This window comes from Pempheris klunzingeri, chromosome 24 (genome assembly GCF_042242105.1).
Source record: "Pempheris klunzingeri isolate RE-2024b chromosome 24, fPemKlu1.hap1, whole genome shotgun sequence".
NCBI classification, from domain to species: domain Eukaryota; kingdom Metazoa; phylum Chordata; class Actinopteri; order Acropomatiformes; family Pempheridae; genus Pempheris; species Pempheris klunzingeri.
The window spans coordinates 2,813,678-2,830,940 of record NC_092035.1 but is presented as its reverse complement, the minus strand read 5'-3'; the positions used below and the strand labels follow the sequence as shown (position 1 = coordinate 2,830,940).

The 17,263-nt window shown below is 43.9% G+C and overlaps 2 protein-coding genes across 6 annotated transcripts in view; both read right to left on the bottom strand.

The window, feature by feature from the left end:
• Positions 1 to 505: 505 nt before the first annotated feature.
• Positions 506 to 10,371, bottom strand: cab39l (calcium binding protein 39-like). Of its 3 annotated transcripts, none has more exons than XM_070855543.1 (9): positions 10,155 to 10,371; positions 4,040 to 4,166; positions 3,551 to 3,715; positions 2,858 to 2,976; positions 2,601 to 2,769; positions 2,133 to 2,192; positions 1,286 to 1,351; positions 1,049 to 1,192; positions 506 to 960 (listed from the first exon to the last, which is right to left on the bottom strand). In XM_070855543.1, exons 2-9 carry the CDS (start codon positions 4,139 to 4,141, stop codon positions 781 to 783), a joined length of 1,005 nt encoding a protein of 334 aa, XP_070711644.1. In that variant the 5' UTR covers positions 4,142 to 4,166; positions 10,155 to 10,371; the 3' UTR covers positions 506 to 780. The 3 variants fall into 3 exon arrangements, with proteins under 3 accessions (XP_070711644.1, XP_070711646.1, XP_070711647.1); XM_070855545.1 differs by lacking the exon at positions 10,155 to 10,371 and adding an exon at positions 5,755 to 5,773; XM_070855546.1 differs by lacking the exon at positions 10,155 to 10,371 and adding an exon at positions 5,665 to 5,683.
• Positions 10,372 to 11,185: 814 nt separating this feature from the next.
• The window catches only part of mcf2la (mcf.2 cell line derived transforming sequence-like a), a 36,647-nt gene continuing 30,569 nt past the window's right edge, over positions 11,186 to 17,263 (bottom strand). For 2 of the 3 annotated variants that reach the window (XM_070855415.1, XM_070855413.1), the window contains exons 27-31: positions 16,017 to 16,091; positions 15,054 to 15,163; positions 14,828 to 14,940; positions 14,143 to 14,246; positions 11,186 to 14,037 (exon numbers count right to left, since the gene is read on the bottom strand). In XM_070855415.1, the coding sequence (XP_070711516.1) occupies positions 13,958 to 14,037; positions 14,143 to 14,246; positions 14,828 to 14,940; positions 15,054 to 15,163; positions 16,017 to 16,091 (482 nt within the window). In that variant the 3' untranslated portion in view covers positions 11,186 to 13,957. The remainder of the gene's footprint in view (positions 14,038 to 14,142; positions 14,247 to 14,827; positions 14,941 to 15,053; positions 15,164 to 16,016; positions 16,092 to 17,263) is intronic. The other variant, XM_070855414.1, reaches the window with a different exon arrangement.

Below are 17,263 nucleotides of genomic sequence, written 5' to 3'. Positions count from 1 at the left end.
CTTTATCTGTGTGTTCTGGCATTAGCAGTAAGGAAGACAGGATTTTTTTTCCGTTTCGAGTCAATGAAGCTACGTTGGCATTGTACTGTATTTTTGCATTTTTAGGTTTTACGAGTGAAAACTTGAGCAATCGTTGGCTTTACAATAAGAGAGATGTTTGGCTAGCAGAAGGCCACTGTTGCCGCTTGGCTAACGAAGCTTTTAGCAATGACTGAGAATGTGTTTCACACTTCAGATGTTCCTACTCAAAGTCTATTTTTTTTTGCCTGATCCCGATCAGACACGTTGACCCGGCTAAGAATTCTTCTTTTTTTTTTCTTCTGATTTGCAGCTACTTCATTGAAACACTTAGAAATGAACTCGTGTGCAGCGCCTATCATTACAAAAACGTGCGTCACGTGCGTTTTGTCCGACGGCCGCTGGACCGAAGCTTCTTAACCGCTGGTTCTCCCAACAGAGCAAATCGGCTGCCCACCCTCCCCCCTTCCTCCCCTCTCCTCCCCCCCAACACCATGAGTCGTGGCACTACATGCTAGGGATGAAAAAGTAAACTAAAGTCATGAGAAAAATTCCAAAAAAAAAGGAAGTGATTGAGAACTACTCTTGCACAAGTTTTAAATGAACCAACAAAGAGAAAAAAAGACAAATAACGTCTTGAAGATTTTTTTTTTTTTTTAAATAGAATAACCATTATTGTTGATGTGTTGTTGTTTTTTTTTTTCTACTGTATGTCTTCCTATCGATACAAAGTTAGGGGTGAGGGCGGGTAGGGATTCTTCTCTAGGAGGCCGGCTTCTTCAGATCCCTGATCTGTTTGATTAGGTAGGTCTTCTCATCGTTGAACTGCTCGTCGTCTGTGCGATCCTTCTGGAAGTTGCTCAAGAATTCGATTAGTTTGGTCTGGTTCTTGAGCAGGATGTCGATGATGGGCTGCGTCTTGTTGGGGTTCGCTACAAAAACCTGAGGGCAGCAGCAGGAAACAGATTTTCACCTCCGCTCACTTCACAATAGGAGATAACTCGTATTTCCATAATCGCGGTGTTTTTACCTTGAAGACGTGGAAGGCCTCAAACTGGATGTTGGGACTCTTGTCTCTTAGCAGATTCATCATCAGCTTGAGATTCTCAGGCTTGCTGATGTAGCGCGTCATCACCGTGAAGTTGTGCCTGTCCAACAGCAGCTCGCCCAGGAGCTGCAGCCGCAACGTGACAAAGAAGCGACACACGTTAGAGAAATCCAGTGGATTAGTGCTTCCGATTATCAATGCATGAGTCACGAGTCGAACCTTTAGAGACTGCCTCTTGGTGACGTAGTTCTCGGAGTGCAGCAGCTTCTCGTAGTCTGCAAACACCTGCAGTCACACAAGAAGCACAACTCGTTTCACAGTCCGAGATGGAAGAAGAGATTCAAGGACCATTAGACATTTTTAAAAACTGAAAAATAACCAAAACCACTTCGATGCATTCGATGGATTAAATGGACAGAATTAAGAGGGGATCAAGCTAACTGCTGTCTGATCACAGGCTCCTGGATTCCATCGACCCACAGCTCCCTCTCCTGACAGGCCTCACAGCGACACACACACACACACACATCTGTCGACATACGACATCCAGGTAAAAAGGCGGTTTTGTGTGGGGTTTCTTCAGATTGGGACCCTCTGGGGGCCCCGGCCTATGAAAGGGCCCCCTCTGCCTGGGGAACCTGACAGCATAGAGCGGAGCTTTGTACCGAGACGAGCTGTGACACAGAGACGCCTTTCCACCGATTCCCCTTTTCCTGGAACTTAAAGTGTATAAGTCAGAACTTTACTTCTTCCTTCCTACTTATCTGCCATCTTTCCCAGCTTATTGAATAGTCTCTCACAAGGCCCCCGTGAATGCCTGTGTGTGCGCACAGCGTGTTCAATGAGACAAACCGTTTTCTGGATGCATGACTGGACCATTGAGTGCTGCAGTGACACCTGATCTGTTTACGAATCCGTGCGTCGCCTCTCGTGTCTTCCTGGTCATTCGGAGCCACGGACACGGTTTACGTTTATGCTTCCAAACAGACTCAGGGGCTGATGCTGCATGACCGCGCGTGTGTGTGTGTGTGTGTGTGTGTGTGTGTGTGTGACTCAAAACACTCACAGCATCGTAGTTCTGTTCGAGGTATTCAGCCACAAGCACTTTGTGTCTTGTCAGGAGATCCTGTGAACACAGATAAAGAAATCCTAAAGTTTTCTGGGTTTATAAGATGCTTCTTAAAGGGACATTTCACCCAAATTACAGAGGAAAGGGGGTGTGGATTTATTTATGGTCTATTTCCTACCTCAGTATAACTGGCTTTAATTTGTGGTGCACCACTAAGAAATGGCATTTAGAAATCAAAGAGCAATGTTTCATCTAAAGTAATGGACTAACAGAGGAAAAACAGTCTTCACTGATTTGTTTTTGCAAGTGAGAAAATCTGCTTTTGTAATTTGGTTGAACTGGTCCTTTAACCCAACATACCACTGGATACTTCTATTTTCTCTGAATGAATGAAAGAATATGTAGTAATAGATTCAATGTAAAAAGCCTCACAGTACAGACCAGAACAGGAAGAGCCCAGCGTACCTTGAAGGTGGCGAAGGCGTCGGAGGCGATGTCGAAGGTGGACATCTCCACGTAGTTGAAGAAACTGTGGAAATGATCCGAATGAAGAACTATCTTGGCGAGTGGCTCGTGGCGGATGCACTCCCTCAGCATGATCCCGCAGTTCAACGCTACCTGGGGTGTCTCGTACCTTCAGACAACAAGACAATCTGTGTCACCTCTTCGGCGTGCTGTTAGACTGTGTACGGCGTGTGTGTGTGTGTGTGTGTGTGTCTCACCCTTTCAGCAGTATAAAGAGGACCTCTTGGTGGGAACAGAAGTACTCGACGGTGGGACTCCTCGTCCCAATCTGCCTCCTCAAGATGTTGTTGAAGATCTGACACACGTCCTTCTTCCCCTGAAAACACACACACACACAGAATTAGACAAACAACCACATAGTATTATTATATTATTAGTTCTTTATTTTTCTACAGCAATAATGTCACTTGATGAGGTATAATGTAGTCAATGGGATGTCTGGATCAATTAGAAAATGTGTTAAATTTAATAACATAATGTGAAGACATAATGAAAAAACATGATATTATATTATATTATTTATCTGTTTTATTATAATATATTATTTCTAATGAGTGCGCTAAATTGTGCAAAATGTCACAAAAGGCAGCATTTCTCCAAACAGCAGCGAGAAACAAGCGCTCAGAATTCGAGGAAATAACCCCGGTGACTGTTTCAGGTCAAATCAGGGAGATAAATGTCACCTTCTAAGCACTGATAATCCAGCTCTCTCTTGGAGAAGCGCTCGCTTTCTGCTGCAGAGGAGTTCACTTTTCTTTTCACTGCTTTTCTGCAGGCGGGAAATATTTTATTCATCGCGTCTCCGTGGCAGTTAAATCATGAGGGGTGGCACGCCGCTGTGTGCTGCAGGCTCAGTGACTGATATGATGGCTGCGTTCTTCTCTCCTTACCTCAAAGTCGATGACCTGCAGGTTTTCTACCAGCGCCATCAGCAGGCCGCTGTTGTACAGCTCCTGGGCCAGCTGGGCCACAGTCTCAGTGTGAGGCTCCTTATCGTTGCTACCATACAGAATCTCCTTCATGGACACCAAACACTTGGACACTTCCTCAGACGCCTGGAGGAGAGAGAGGAGAGAGAGGGGAGGAGCTAAATGGATGTCGTTCTCTCCAGGGAAACAATATGGAGGAACACAAACAACAAACATCGCAGATTAAGAGCAAAAAGAGGGAAAAGGAGAAAGCAGAAACTGACCCTGAGGCTGAACTTGGCTCGTGTGTGAGAGAGCGTAAACTGTCTTGACAGTGAAGTGTCAGGAGATGACACGGCCAGGCTGTTCCATGTTCTAATTTCACAGAGGGCTGTCACCCATGGGCCCCTGGACACCAAGGCATTTACACACACACACACACACACACACACACACACTGCCCTTCCCTACCTTGTCTGTCTTCTTGTCCTGTTTGACCAGGATGGCCAGGTTTTCCTTCAGGGTCCTGACGATGTCCGCCGGACTCTTGTGGGATTTACCAAACAGCGGCATGATGGACACACACTCGCCTTGGGACCTACCAACACACACACACACACACACACACACATAGTGCACATGAACAACAGTAGCAGCAGCAACTAAAACAATCATCATAATCATTTCCATTCTGTTGTCAGTTCATCACAGACCTTTTCCCTCCATCGGAGAAACTGTGTTTTCTTAACATTTCTGTGACATTTAGCTTGCCAGCTTCACTAGAATGCATAATAATGCATGAGAGCCCAAACAATACTCTGTTTTTGTTGCCAATATTGACATAAATATTTGAAAATCTAACAGTCATCAGTGTAAGTTTGTTTTTTGGCATTAATTACTTAATTAAAAATAAATAAAACCACTATGAGATGCATTTTCTGTTACTTCATATTGGCTAACATACGGTATATACCCACATGTATTTGTAAATGAGCATCAGGAGTGTGTGTGTGTGTGTGTGTGTGTGTGTGTGTGCTAGGATTCCTCTGGCACCTTGGAGACACATTCCACCGTCATCTCTAGTCTACATGAGCGACAACTGCAGCCCCCCAGGCTCAAAGTCAAAGTCAGACACGTGAGATCGCAGCACAACACCCAGAAACAATCGGTGAGTTGGTTGTAATTTTAAAATTCCTCCGAAACATTTCACCATTTTCAGTTTGTGAGTAATTCGGCCAAGTGTGCGCTTTGTGATCCATAAAAGTTTTGCTTTATTTCATAATATGCCAGTAGGTCACGAACTGTTTGGGGATCAACAGTAAGAAGGCCAAACCGTGCCAGTGTTAGTGCCATAACTGTATGTGATATAGAAGAAATGCATTGTAATGAATGAGCGTGAATGAGTGTGAGCATTGGAAGGATCCAGGAGGCAGCTTCACAGTCCAGGCCAGGTCAGGAATTTGTGGAGAACTTGTGACTGCTAATCCTCATCGGGGAATGTAAAAAAAAGGGCATTGCCCTCCTCCTTAACTCCAACTCTAACTTCAGCCACCTCCGTCCACCTCTGCTACCATTCCTCCCTCCACCACCATCTTTGCTTGCTACTTTAAAGCTCCAGCCGTCGCTGCCTCCCAAACCCCGTTGCTCCTTCCTTCCCTGCCCACTCAGGTCTTGCTCCACAACAAGGATAACACCTGTGACTTCAGTGAGCTGGTCCAATGCTGGCCTGAATACTTTGTGTTTGGGGCCAACAAGAAGATGAAGAACATCTAAAGAAAAAATCTAACTAAATGACATAAAACTCGACGTGCTGCCCAAATAATATCAACGTGAGATTTCATAAAGCCGTCACAAAGGCTCAGTCCGCCACAGGACACAGCAACATGATACCAGCTGCAAGCAGCTCACAGTGCAACAAATGATAAGATGAAGCAAATGAACAGATCCTCTGAGGAGATATCTGAGAAGAGCACAGCGTGTGTGTGTGTGTGTGTGTGTGTGTGCGTGTGGTGTGTGTGTGTGTGTTCCTCCCAGAATGAGGAAGACGGTAGGTGGAAATTAAACTCGCACGGTTTCCTCGAGTCTTAGCAAATAACTGTAAATGGATTTGTAAAGTTGCACAAGAGGGTTCTCCAACGCCCGTGAAAACAGGAAAACAGTTCCGATTGGAATCACAAGGTCTCCACCTGACGAAGACAAAATCTCAGCTGAGGGTGATCGCTTTCTCCAACACCGACCTTTTACTTGGGGCATGAAGAAGGGATTAATGATTAATGATAACACTCTCAGCTCGAATGAAAAAAAAGACAGTCATGTTCTTCCACACGGGAAAGTTTGCTGTGCTCTTTTTTTATGCTTTTATTCTGACAGTGGCATCGACCGGACATTTAACCAACAAACTCGCAGCCGCACGCCACCAGAAGGTCAACTTGAACTCACGGGGCCAAATCCTGATGCAGAAAAGACTTAAATGTGATGCATTCATGCGTTTTCTTACCTCTGTTTCACTCAGTGTTACGTCACGTCAGCCCTGTCAATATTTGTCGAAGGATAAGCAGGCAATGAGGAAGTGGTTATCAGAGCAGGGGACACACACATGCACAAGCTTCCCTGCTGCGTCGGATAATAAGCAGTTCTAAATCTAATATTTCCACCCTGTCGTCCGGCCTTGTTGCTGCAGCTGGAACTAAATGTTTCTGATTATTAAAGAATACTTAAAGGGTCCATTTTAATCAGCTAATAACTCTTCTTTGAGTCCTGGAAAGCTTAAGCTCTAGGTTACTGTGAAGCCTTCATTTTCACTGCTAAGACTGACTAAATGTTATGTAATGGAATTAATCTGGTGCCCACTGGGCTTGAACACACGGCTTGCTGCTTTGCTTTAAGTTTAATCTAACGGAGAAAGGCTCCACTATGCCCCAATTATTAGCTGTCAGCTGTAATCATGAGAGACCAAATGAGCCTTAAATAAAGATGGAGAGAATAAAGACTGGGGCTGCAATTCTAATTTTACTTTTAGACATATTTAGCATTTCAAGCAGTAACTAAGATTTCTCCTGATCATAAAAGACAAAAAAAAAGAGCTGATTTGTAATTATTGTGCTGGAAACATGACTTTATCATTGTTAAAACAGCTGACGCATCAAGAGGAAAACGCCTCGCACCTTGCATCCGTACCAGATCTGTGCTGAACAGGCGCTCGGTGCATCCTGAATAATTCAAGCCGTCCTACACGACATGCATTAGGTGCATTTATTTCATCCATTCTTTCTTTCTTTCTCTGACAGCAGTAAGAATGCTCTTCTGTACGTCCTTTCATTTCACCTCTTATGGGTCGATGCCATCTGCTGATCTGGTGCCATATGTATGTATATATGAAGTGCCTATACGGTTATATCAGCTGACTCTCATCAAGCAGTCAGCCTCCTCCTGCAGCATCACTTTACAGTAACAAGTGCAAACTGCGCCCGTAGTGGGTAGAGGATGACTAATCAAAGCCATTCCAGCGTGGCAAGATGGTAATCTGTCGCACCAGCATGTCACTCTGACATCACTGGTAGCGAATGCAACTCGCCCTAACGTGTGCGTGACTGACTTCACCTTCTGCAGGCTGCAATTTATGAACATAAATAGATAAATAAATAAATAAACACACTCTTTAACCTACGCACAGCTGCTAAAGCATCTGGCATAGCCAGACTTTGGTAGCTTTTGTTTCCCAGTCTGTGTTGTGCCTTTCAAAGAAGAAGAAGAAGAAGAGGAAGAAGAGGAAGAGGGAGAAGAAAGGTGGTGGCCTCAGATTTGACAGCATTAGAGAAACTAAGTGAATGATATTGAATAAAAGTAAATAAATGACCTCTTTGACCTGAACAGCGATCAGCAGTCTTAAAGTCTAGGTATTTGAATTCAAAGCATTTTAAAGTCCTGGAAAAACCCTGGTTTGCTCCAAAATTGACGTTGAAAAGCGAGTTAGACACGCTGGAGAGCCAGCTCCTCGACACAGGACGAGGATCTAAGTGTTTGAACCACATCACAGCCCGTCTGAAGCTACAAAGCGCCGTTCTCTTCACAGGCGTTCACGGGGAGATTGTCCTCTCCGAGGCAACCTGGGAGGAACGCTCCCTGAGGGAACAAACATCAGTGCATCAAGTCCTCTCCTGAGACTGATAATGACGTGAAAAAATCCCTTTTCGTGGAAAGCAAAGGGGAGTTTGTGACTGCCAGAATCTCACGCTAGATATAAATGAAGCCACAAATAAACAAAACTTTAAACTCCAAAGCTTATTACGACTGGATGCCTCGGTTATGCGATACAAGATGAAGGGTGCTGCTGCAGCTGCTGTGTGTAGCTAGGGTCCATAAGGGTTAATATTGTGACAGACAGGCCTGTCCTGACAGGATGGATGAGAGCCCACTGTATCCGACTCTGGTGGTCTGTCTGCACATCAAGGCAGATGCAGGGAGCCACAGGAGGCACAGGATGTTTGGGAGTTTTCAGAATTAAAGCAGAGCAGATTAAGAACTGACTGGCCATCAGTTTACTGTCATAGAAGACTTGGACTAAGAATTGGACAATTGGATTAATCAAGCAATCATTTCAGCTGTAAACACAAGACCAGGAATTAATTGTGTCTCCTCAGATAAAACTGCACTGAAATAATTACAAAACTACGTGTATAAACACTCATCATCACATCATATAGCCCCGCTCTGAGAGCTGATATTACAGCCCGTCCGACACCAGGATTAAAAAGAGTGAAGCCTGTCACATGAATCACCAATCGGAGTTTAATCCTGGCATATGTAGACAGCATATTAATAGCAGCCACTTGCATTTCAAATGGAGTGACTGTGGCTGTGAAATATTCCTCTGAACTGCGAGGCTGCGATGCGTAAAACTGACTGAAATCTGTTAATCATTCACTCAAGGATTCATTTAGCCCACTGGACTTTCCCAGATGCTGATGGTGGCATTTTCAAATTGCTGAAGCATTTATTGTTCTATTCTATCAGTGATGTGTCGGTCGCGAACGATCCGGCTCTTTGAAGTGAGCGACGGGAGCCGATATGTTTTTTTCCGTCTTTTTTCTGTTAAAGCCGCACGTGATTGGTCAAGATGTGTGGTGGTGTCTGTGTGTCCACACTGAGCAAGAGAGCGAGAGAGCACTGCTACATAGTCAGACTGCAGGCAGGACAGGTGAGAAACATGAGCGACAGAAAATGTAGTAAAATATGGACACATTTTAATATAATTGATAGTTGGAGGGCAGAGTGCAGACTTTGCAAAATTAAAATTTCATATCTGGCTCCACAAACAACCTGCACAGACAAGTGCCTACTGTTCACCATCAGTTCAGTTAGAGGAGGAAAGACAAGCAAAGGAAGCTGCTGTTAATGAAGGTGCTCCTAAAATGTCTACAGTATCATACAGGACAACACCACAGCCACCAAGACCTGCAGCCCAGAGCTCTATGACCCCAGTAAAACTAAATAATTTCAAGTCAATAAAGCAATAAATATTCTATATAATGTGTTTTTTACATTAATATTTCTTTTTACACATAATTTGCTAACAAATTTATTGAAGCAACAAAAAAAATCTGAGGAGCCAAAAGAGACGGCTCTCTAAAAAGAGCCGAAATTCCCATCACTAGTTTGGAGCCGAGTCCCTGTTTGGCGTGTCTGACGTTGATGACGCAGGTGCGCAGCAGCTGGTGCGCAGGAGACTTGTTGAATGCTTTAATTGGGTTTCTTGCTTTAGTGACGTCATTAATTCTCCGCAACATGAGATACCTGTCTGCGGTGCAGCATCCTGTTAGACTGCCTTCCTGTATAATACTGATGGTCTCTATAGCCGTGACGTCATAATGATAAAGGTGGTTTGGTTCAGGTAGATCGCCACTGGAGGCCCAGGTGTGACATGCACGGCCCGCCACTGCATTTGAGATACAGGAATCAGGGTGTATTTACTGGATAACTGCTTTAAAGGATAATCAGAAATGTTGCTGATTCATTTTCTTAAGTTTACCAACTTAAAGTGTCAGCACTAGCTAATTATTAGTTTTATTTTGATATTTGCGACCGGAAGCTGCTTTGTTGTCATTCTGTCTAGCCTGACGCTGGTCGTCTAAAGTAACATAGCAAGGAAGGGGGGTAAAAAAACAAAAAGATAAAACACACAGTGTGTGTGTGTGTGTGAGTGTGAGTGTGTGTGTGTGTGTGTGTGCTGAACAACTAAACACCTCGTGAACGACAGCGTTTGGAATAAAAGAATAAGAGCTTGTGGCGCAGAAGGCAGTAAATAACACGTAAGGCCGCACAAACAGTCCCAGACAGTGTGATTTAACAAGGCTACACCCCTCTCGCCTCGGGCTAAACTCCCTTTTTGTTTGACAGATTTCCAAAGCTAATCTCAGTTGTCTGCATCGTTTCACAAACTACTGCTGAAGAGGACGTCGGGGAGGTTTCAACACACATTTCAGCCTCTACTGAAGTTACACAGACTGTTAAAGGGCAGAAATATTCCTCCATTAGGGCAACTAGAAGCTATAGCTCTTCGACAGTATGGGCTAGAAATGATACCTACAGTGAGAAGATGTTTGGTGGTGCTGGTGGGGGTCCGTAAATGTCTTCACCGCTTCTGTCCCGGTTCACAGCGCAGCCGAGCCTCCCAGATAGGCTGTCGTGGTCACGCCAGGGCTGTTCGCTTGCAGGAAAGTCCGCTAAAAATGTGTGCGATACAATTTAAAATGTGTGGAATCTGTTAAGAAGGCAGAGCTGAATTCCATCTGGTCGCTTTCCAGTCTTATGTCAAGCCAGCGTGGAGAAACTCAAGCGCTTCCTGTGAAGACTTTCATAATAAAACATCCGCGGAGCGTCATTCGTTCAAACTAACGGGGGACAAATGGCTCGCGAGTTTTGAAATCAAACTAAAGAAGTTAACACTAATCAAACTACTGCGCGGAGTTATAAATTCAAACGCTAATTTTCTCATTTGCGCACTATTACGCTGTCGCAAAGACAAATCTGTTTTATTGAGGAATACCTCACTTCCGGTTAATAGTCCGGCTTCCGCTTGCTAACTTGACACATCTGTATCTTTCCAGTTGCGGCTGAGTCTCGTTCACTTCCTCTCACTGTAAGTCCTTGCCTCAAGTCTTACTGTAGTAAATACAATTCAGACAGGCAATAGTACGAGTTATTTAATCATATTTAAATGTAATATATATTGTTAGACGCTATTTACTCCTCTCCGCCTCTAAAAGGACAAAATAAAGGACAGGAGAGAGTGAAGGTCGGATGGTGTAAATATTGGAACGAAGCCCAGACCAAATCATGACAGTCTAAACTGGAAAAAGCTCATTGGATGTTAAAAACCACATGGTTGATATTCCACTTCCGGATCACAATACATAATTCATAACATTGACTGTCTTTCCATTTATTTTTCTGTGGAGCGCATTTTAAGCAGCTAGTAAAAAAAAAAAAAAAAAGATTAATTGATTAAAAAAAAAAAAGAAAATGGTAGTTGTTATACATATATTAAAAATATTTAAATATTAAATTAAAAAATGGCTTAAATTCCCATTAAAAAAAAAGGCAAAATCCCATAGAGGAAACCATTTCAGACTTTATTAAAGCTGCTTTTCATTTTACATACAATTCAGAATTACATATTTACAAATGTACACACATATGTTTCATTATAATATCTTCATATCAACACCATACTCAGTAGATACAATAGGAAAATAAAGACAGTGGTTGCTGCAATGTGCTGCATAAAAAGAAACTAGAAAATATAACCCTTCTCATCTCTCCAGCCACAGAGTCAAAAGGACGAACAATTCAATTAGCTTTATTGTGTGATCAACACTGACGAGTTTAGTGCCCGTGTCAGCTTTCATACGAGGGCAGAAAATAAACTCTCACAAAATACAACAGTGGCCAGTAAAAACACTTGCCCCGTTCAGGGCTTTGACATGAGAGCTTTAAATTCAGGGCGATGAAGAACATGCCACAAAGAGTGATGATATACAGAGAGACGAGGAGACTCACAAAAACCATGATCCTCTTCACGAAATACATGCTCTCCAGGAAAACAATGTGAGGTATAGAGGACACGTCTGTACAAGCGTAACGTCCACTTCTCAGTCTAACGTAACGTACACCATCAACTCATAATACCAGCCACAGTCTGATCTCTGGTTTAACTCACAGTTTGACACTGAAAGGCCTGTAACTGCTTTCTTCTTTTTTCTGGAAAAGGACACACACTTTGTGACTTGAGTATAAAAGTGGTCCTCAGCAAAAAAAAAAAAAAAAAAAAACATAGTCAGGGCCGAATTTAGCAAAAACCACAGTGGCTCTGTAAAGCCAGTGGACAAATACATCCCATTCTGCGAAATAAACAGGTGGGGCTGGTTTTAGCGTGATGGTGAGCTGCACTTGGTGTTTTTGTGTTCGATAACAGAGTCGCACATTCAACATTAAACATGGAGAAAGAAAAAAAAAAAAAGAGGAAGAGATTGTTTTACAGTGCTCCTTGTGGATAAAGTAGAAATCTTGGGATATAAAAACATGTTCACCCCTGAAAAACAAGCTGAGAGAAAGGTGCCATTCAGCGTTGTGTGTAAAGAAGGTTGTCACAGCAGCTGGTTGTCTGAGGCGCACCATCAACCTACATCAGTCTTTTCCTCTACGGGGGCCCAACAGCCTTCTCACCCCTCAGTCAGACTTTTGTCATTATTTTTTGCACCTTGTTTTTCAGCCGTGACGATCACTCAGCTACATCATGGTGTCAAGTAAACAAATATTGCTCCTGGGCTGGTGGTGCAAACGCTTTGAGAAGGACCCGGCTCGCCCTGCGTGTAGAGAAGTGGCTACTGTCACATGCCTGAGTGGGGCTGGGAGCACGGGGAGGGGACAAAGCCTGCTTTTGTTGCTGCACAGCAGACCAAAGATAGGTGAGCACACTGGCTGTGACACAAAAACTGGATTTATATGCAGACTGCTGAGATTTATGTGTGTGTTTCTGTTTTTTTCTGACCAGGGGTTCCCTAAACTGTTCCTATATCCACACATGTGACCAAAACATCACCGAATGGGACCTTATGTGTGACTGCTCGTTGGGTTTGTCCTGTGGCGCATGCACATGTGCAACAATGTGCACACAAACAAAGACGTTAACGTCGACACAAGCAGGTATGCAGTCACACCTGCCTGCCCGCGCAACTTCTTGGGCTTCCTGAGAGGTAAATCCAGAGCAGTTCAGAGGCAAGTTAGACAATCACTCTGAGGAAAAGAAAAAAAAAAAAAGAGGTTCAAAAGTTGTTCCAAGCTGCCGCTCTGTGATTTGTAAGTGTAGCTGAAGAAGTGCATGACATCCGACCACCAGGTAGTGCTGTTGGTGACATTCACCTAGTGATACATTTGACTCTGTGTTGTAAATTGCAGTTGTCGCCACGTAACCAGAGGAGGGAAGCTCATATTGAACAATATGGGCGGAATACAGCATTCCTGAATGGGGAGAACCAACCTCTTTGACACCACTGGCCTGGCAGATACAGGGATTTAACACACTTCACTCTGTGTGTGTGTGTGTGTGCCACATACAATAAGGTCACAGACTTACAGTAACACACCCTGAACGTTTGACCTGCTCAGTGATGCTCCAAGATGCACTGTTGCAGCCAGCTGCCAATTTTCACAGTGTACGATTAAAATCTGCCACCACAGCCGACGCATCATGTGAAATAGCGGTCTTGTAGCATCTGTACTTGTAGATGTTTCACACAAGAATCTGTCGCTACGCTGTCACGTTGTTGACTTGAGGCTCCGCGGTTGATACCGACAGTTTTCAAAGCTGCTGACAGCTCACATTTAGTGCAGATATTCTTTCAACATGTCCACATAACTGCTACATAATCAGAAGGGTTAAATACAAGTTATCAGATTGAGGACATTTTCTCTGTAGTTTACAGAGGTGGTGGTTTTTTTTAAGAAGGCCTGACAGGAGACGATACATCACATGGCTGTAACATGTGTGAGGAACTATTTTTCCCTGATTTCCTGTTGCTGGAATGAACTGGGAAAATACTATCAGCTACGAATATGCTGATAGTTTTGAAGGTGGAAAGAATTTAAAGTGAGAGTTTAATACTGCTGCGTGGTCAGACTTAAATATTCAGAAAAAGTGGTGTAATCAACCCTTCACTAAAACACTGGGAGTATTTGCAGATAGCTTTGGTTTTGATTAGATCCAACGAACTGTGAGGTGACGTCTGCGTGATGTAAAGATCGCTTTGATCCCGTGCTCCTGTCAGGCTTAGCTTTAGGCTTTTGTAATTCCACCTGGTAATGGTTTTGGGTCGAGGGAGCGATCTCGGGTCAGGGTTTGATGTCAGAGAAGCTGGTGTAGGTCTCGCTGCAGCTGGAAGAGGTGCTGAGGTTGCCAGAGACGCTGCCATCTGCAGGAAAAACACACAAACAACAACGGTGTTAGAAGAAACCCCACAGGGTCGTTTAAAATGATTTTAAAAAAGCAACCCGATATGGTATATGTGGAAAAATACCTGAGCTGCTGAGCGACTGGGACGATTTGGACTCTGAGATGAGGCTGAGGAGGTTTGGGGCTGCCACCCAGCCCTCCTTACTGCTGCGAAGGTTCTTGACAAACCTACATAAGATTAAACAAAAAGTGACTTTACTCACAACGGACATAGCGGTTATATTGCATACTTGATCAGCATCATTAAACACAATCATTAAAGATCTTTGGGATCATTCTGTGGCACTGACAAAGAATTCAAGGACTTTTCAGAGAGATATAAGTCAGGTTGCTTTCATAATTCCTTATTTTAGTGTCCTCAGTCTGGTTTACATTACCAGATAATGTCGTGATTGTATGAATTAAGGTGGACAATACATTCTGATGTATTCCTGTCAAGTGCCTCTTTCATACATTTTCTTAACCACCCACATGCCCGCAGAAAATCCGCTGACTTAACTGAATAGATTTCACAATTCTCTCAATTCCACGCTATTCCAGATGCACCTGCCATCAGCAGTTGAATGGCGTGTGAATGGGTGAGTATAAATGTAGTGAGCTGTTGAAAAAGACTATACAAGTACAGTCCATTCATCTACGATTTCCACAACAAAACAGAGCCCAGGTGGAGCTTTCTTGCAGATATAAAACATATTATTTGGTTAACATTGTATTTGGGTTCTTTTGACTAGAGAGAGGATGATGTTTACCACTGTCCCTCCTCTCCTTCTCGGATTAGCTGGACCATGTCTCCACTCTTGACGGACAGTTCCTGAGGCCCCGCCTTGTCGCAGTCCGCCACCACCGTGTACTTTCCCGGAGCCTGAAGGATCAAAGGTCACCAAGGATGGTCAGTGAGAGGTTAAAGGAGTAAGACAGCAAAACACCTGACTGAATCCATAGAGTGAATGCAAAACTCTTCAATTTCAGACTCACCAGCTTCTTTCCCACTTCGTCCTCGGGGTCAGAGTTAATGGGATCCTCGCTGCTGGAGTACCCATCGTTCTCTTCTGAGGCGTCCACTGAGAGAGACGCCTTGTTCCAGCCTGGAGGTGGGGGGAGAGGGACGGACGGGGACACAGGTGAGGAGATTTAGAGGCAAACAAGGGAGGTGGAACAATGAGAAGTAGGGAAAAGTGGAAAGTGACCAGAGGAAATGAGGAGCTGAATCTGTATCGCACACACTCCCATCCCATGTGGCATTCAAGTACTTCCTGGGGCACTAATTAGATGAGGCCAAATCTTGGTTGAGATATAAGTAAGTATAACTGACATGATGTTTTCTGTCAATATTAAAGCTCAATATGAACGAACACAAAGCAGTGTTTGTGAGTCTTGCCAGGAGCAAAGAGAATGCCACTTGGAAAGAGAGTTGCAGTTGCACATAAACCTCCGTCAAAACGTGACACTCACAAGGCCAAACCAAACTTCTCCAGATTCCAAGAGAAGATCAATCAAAGATCCCAATAAAATCCAACCAAAGTAAATCAGGGACTCGTGATCAGAGCACACGTGGATTTGAATCATCTGGATTCATTTCAAGGTGTCTCTCACTGCCAGGGTGGAAAAAAAAGTTGTTCTAATTCTCATTATTCTCCAGGCCACACAAACCCACAGCACCCAGAAGAGTAGAAGAAGTGAGAATGATTGATCTGAGGTAGAGTACATTCTCATTTAGCCTTGAAATGAGAGTTAAAATCATATATTCACAAGTAAGAAAGAGCAGAAATACTGTAGCTTTCAGGTGTGTGCTCATACTAAGACAATAAGACTCAGTACAAGGCTAAATGAAGAGAAAGTGGATATTGTGCTACACTTTACCTCTTTTCAAAATCAATCATGACCACCACAAACCACAGCAAACACCCACAGCAGTGGATCCTCAGAGCGGCTCTGTACCTTGCCGCTTGCCCTGTAACAGACTAGAAGTGCTCATCCATTTGACTCTGCTCAGAGTGACGTGGGGAGCCGGCTCTAGACGGGGAGAAACAGCCAGCAAGTCAGTGAGACAGCTGAACTAGTCGTGTAGTGAGACAGCTGGCCAGCCGGGTTAGCTGGTTAGTCACTGAAGGGAAGTTTAAGAGCAGTTAGTCCTTGATGTGGACCAGGAGGAGAGCTACAGGTGTGATCACTGCCACTGGACATACGCAGGCATTCGTCACTCTCATGTGGTTAGTAAAGTAACCAGACAGCTGGTCGGTGATGGTGATCTGTGAAAAACTGTCATGCACATGGCAGCTGCAGTGTTAAGGTGGAAAAATAGTAGCGTAAAAATAAGTATCTGGATGTTTCTGAGAGCCAAAAGATACCGTGAGACATTTTATTGGTGTAAATTTGTGGAAATTGAATGCAGATTGTGATGGATTCCAACACGTGTTAGAAATACAACTGGATTTAGGACATTTTAATGCTATTAAAGCCCTTTATATCACTAATTTGAAGACTTTCCAGGACCTGCAGATCAGTCTGTGTGACATAACACTTTTCTCTCTCCACATATGTTTCATGCTGTGATGGGAAATGTATGGTGATAGTATGAGGAACAGCTGGATTCATGTTATCCAGTTTCATCGCTCTTACGCGAGACACAGGTGAAATCTACACAATGAAAACACACAACACCGGAGGACACTTGGTGGTGATGGACGGGGAAGGTGAACGACGGCCGCTAAAATGAGATGGCCCCTGTTACGGGACGGCAGTATACCTTTGAACCCAAACGGTGTGGGGTCACTCTTGACCAAGTGGCGTTTGGAGCCATGCTCGGGGCTGAGGGCCGAGCCTGGCCACCCAGACAGAAAAAAAGCGAAGAGAGGGAAGAAGAAGAGCAAAGTGAGAAAGAGAGCGGCCACAGAGAAGCAAGAATTTACCACTGCCATTAAATACGTCACCTGAAATAACTTATAATAACCGAACACTGCTTACTATGAAGTGTGAGTTTGTGTGGCGTTAATTAAGCTTCATTTAACATTTAGCTGTGAGTATTTCTGAAACTGGACAGTGGGTGAACAGGAGAACAAGGTGGAGTCATGTCAGACTTTCACCACCAGGAGGCATCAAAGAAAGCATCAGTCATTTGTATGTATTGTATTTACTATAGAACTGAGGAGAATTACACTATCAGAGAGGTAAATAAATAAATGTCC

What these genes read in the sequence shown, in the direction of transcription:
- cab39l (XM_070855543.1), bottom strand. Translation starts at nt 4,141, where the DNA reads ATGCCGCTGTTTGGTAAATCCCACAAGAGTCCGGCGGACATCGTCAGG. An exon ending in AGGACAAGAAGACAGACAAG is followed by an intron (nt 3,716 to 4,039) that starts GTAGGGAAGGGC and finishes TCTCTCCTCCAG; the next exon opens with GCGTCTGAGGAAGTGTCCAA. An exon ending in TCGAACAGAACTACGATGCT is followed by an intron (nt 1,352 to 2,132) that starts GTGAGTGTTTTG and finishes GTGTGACTGCAG; the next exon opens with GTGTTTGCAGACTACGAGAA.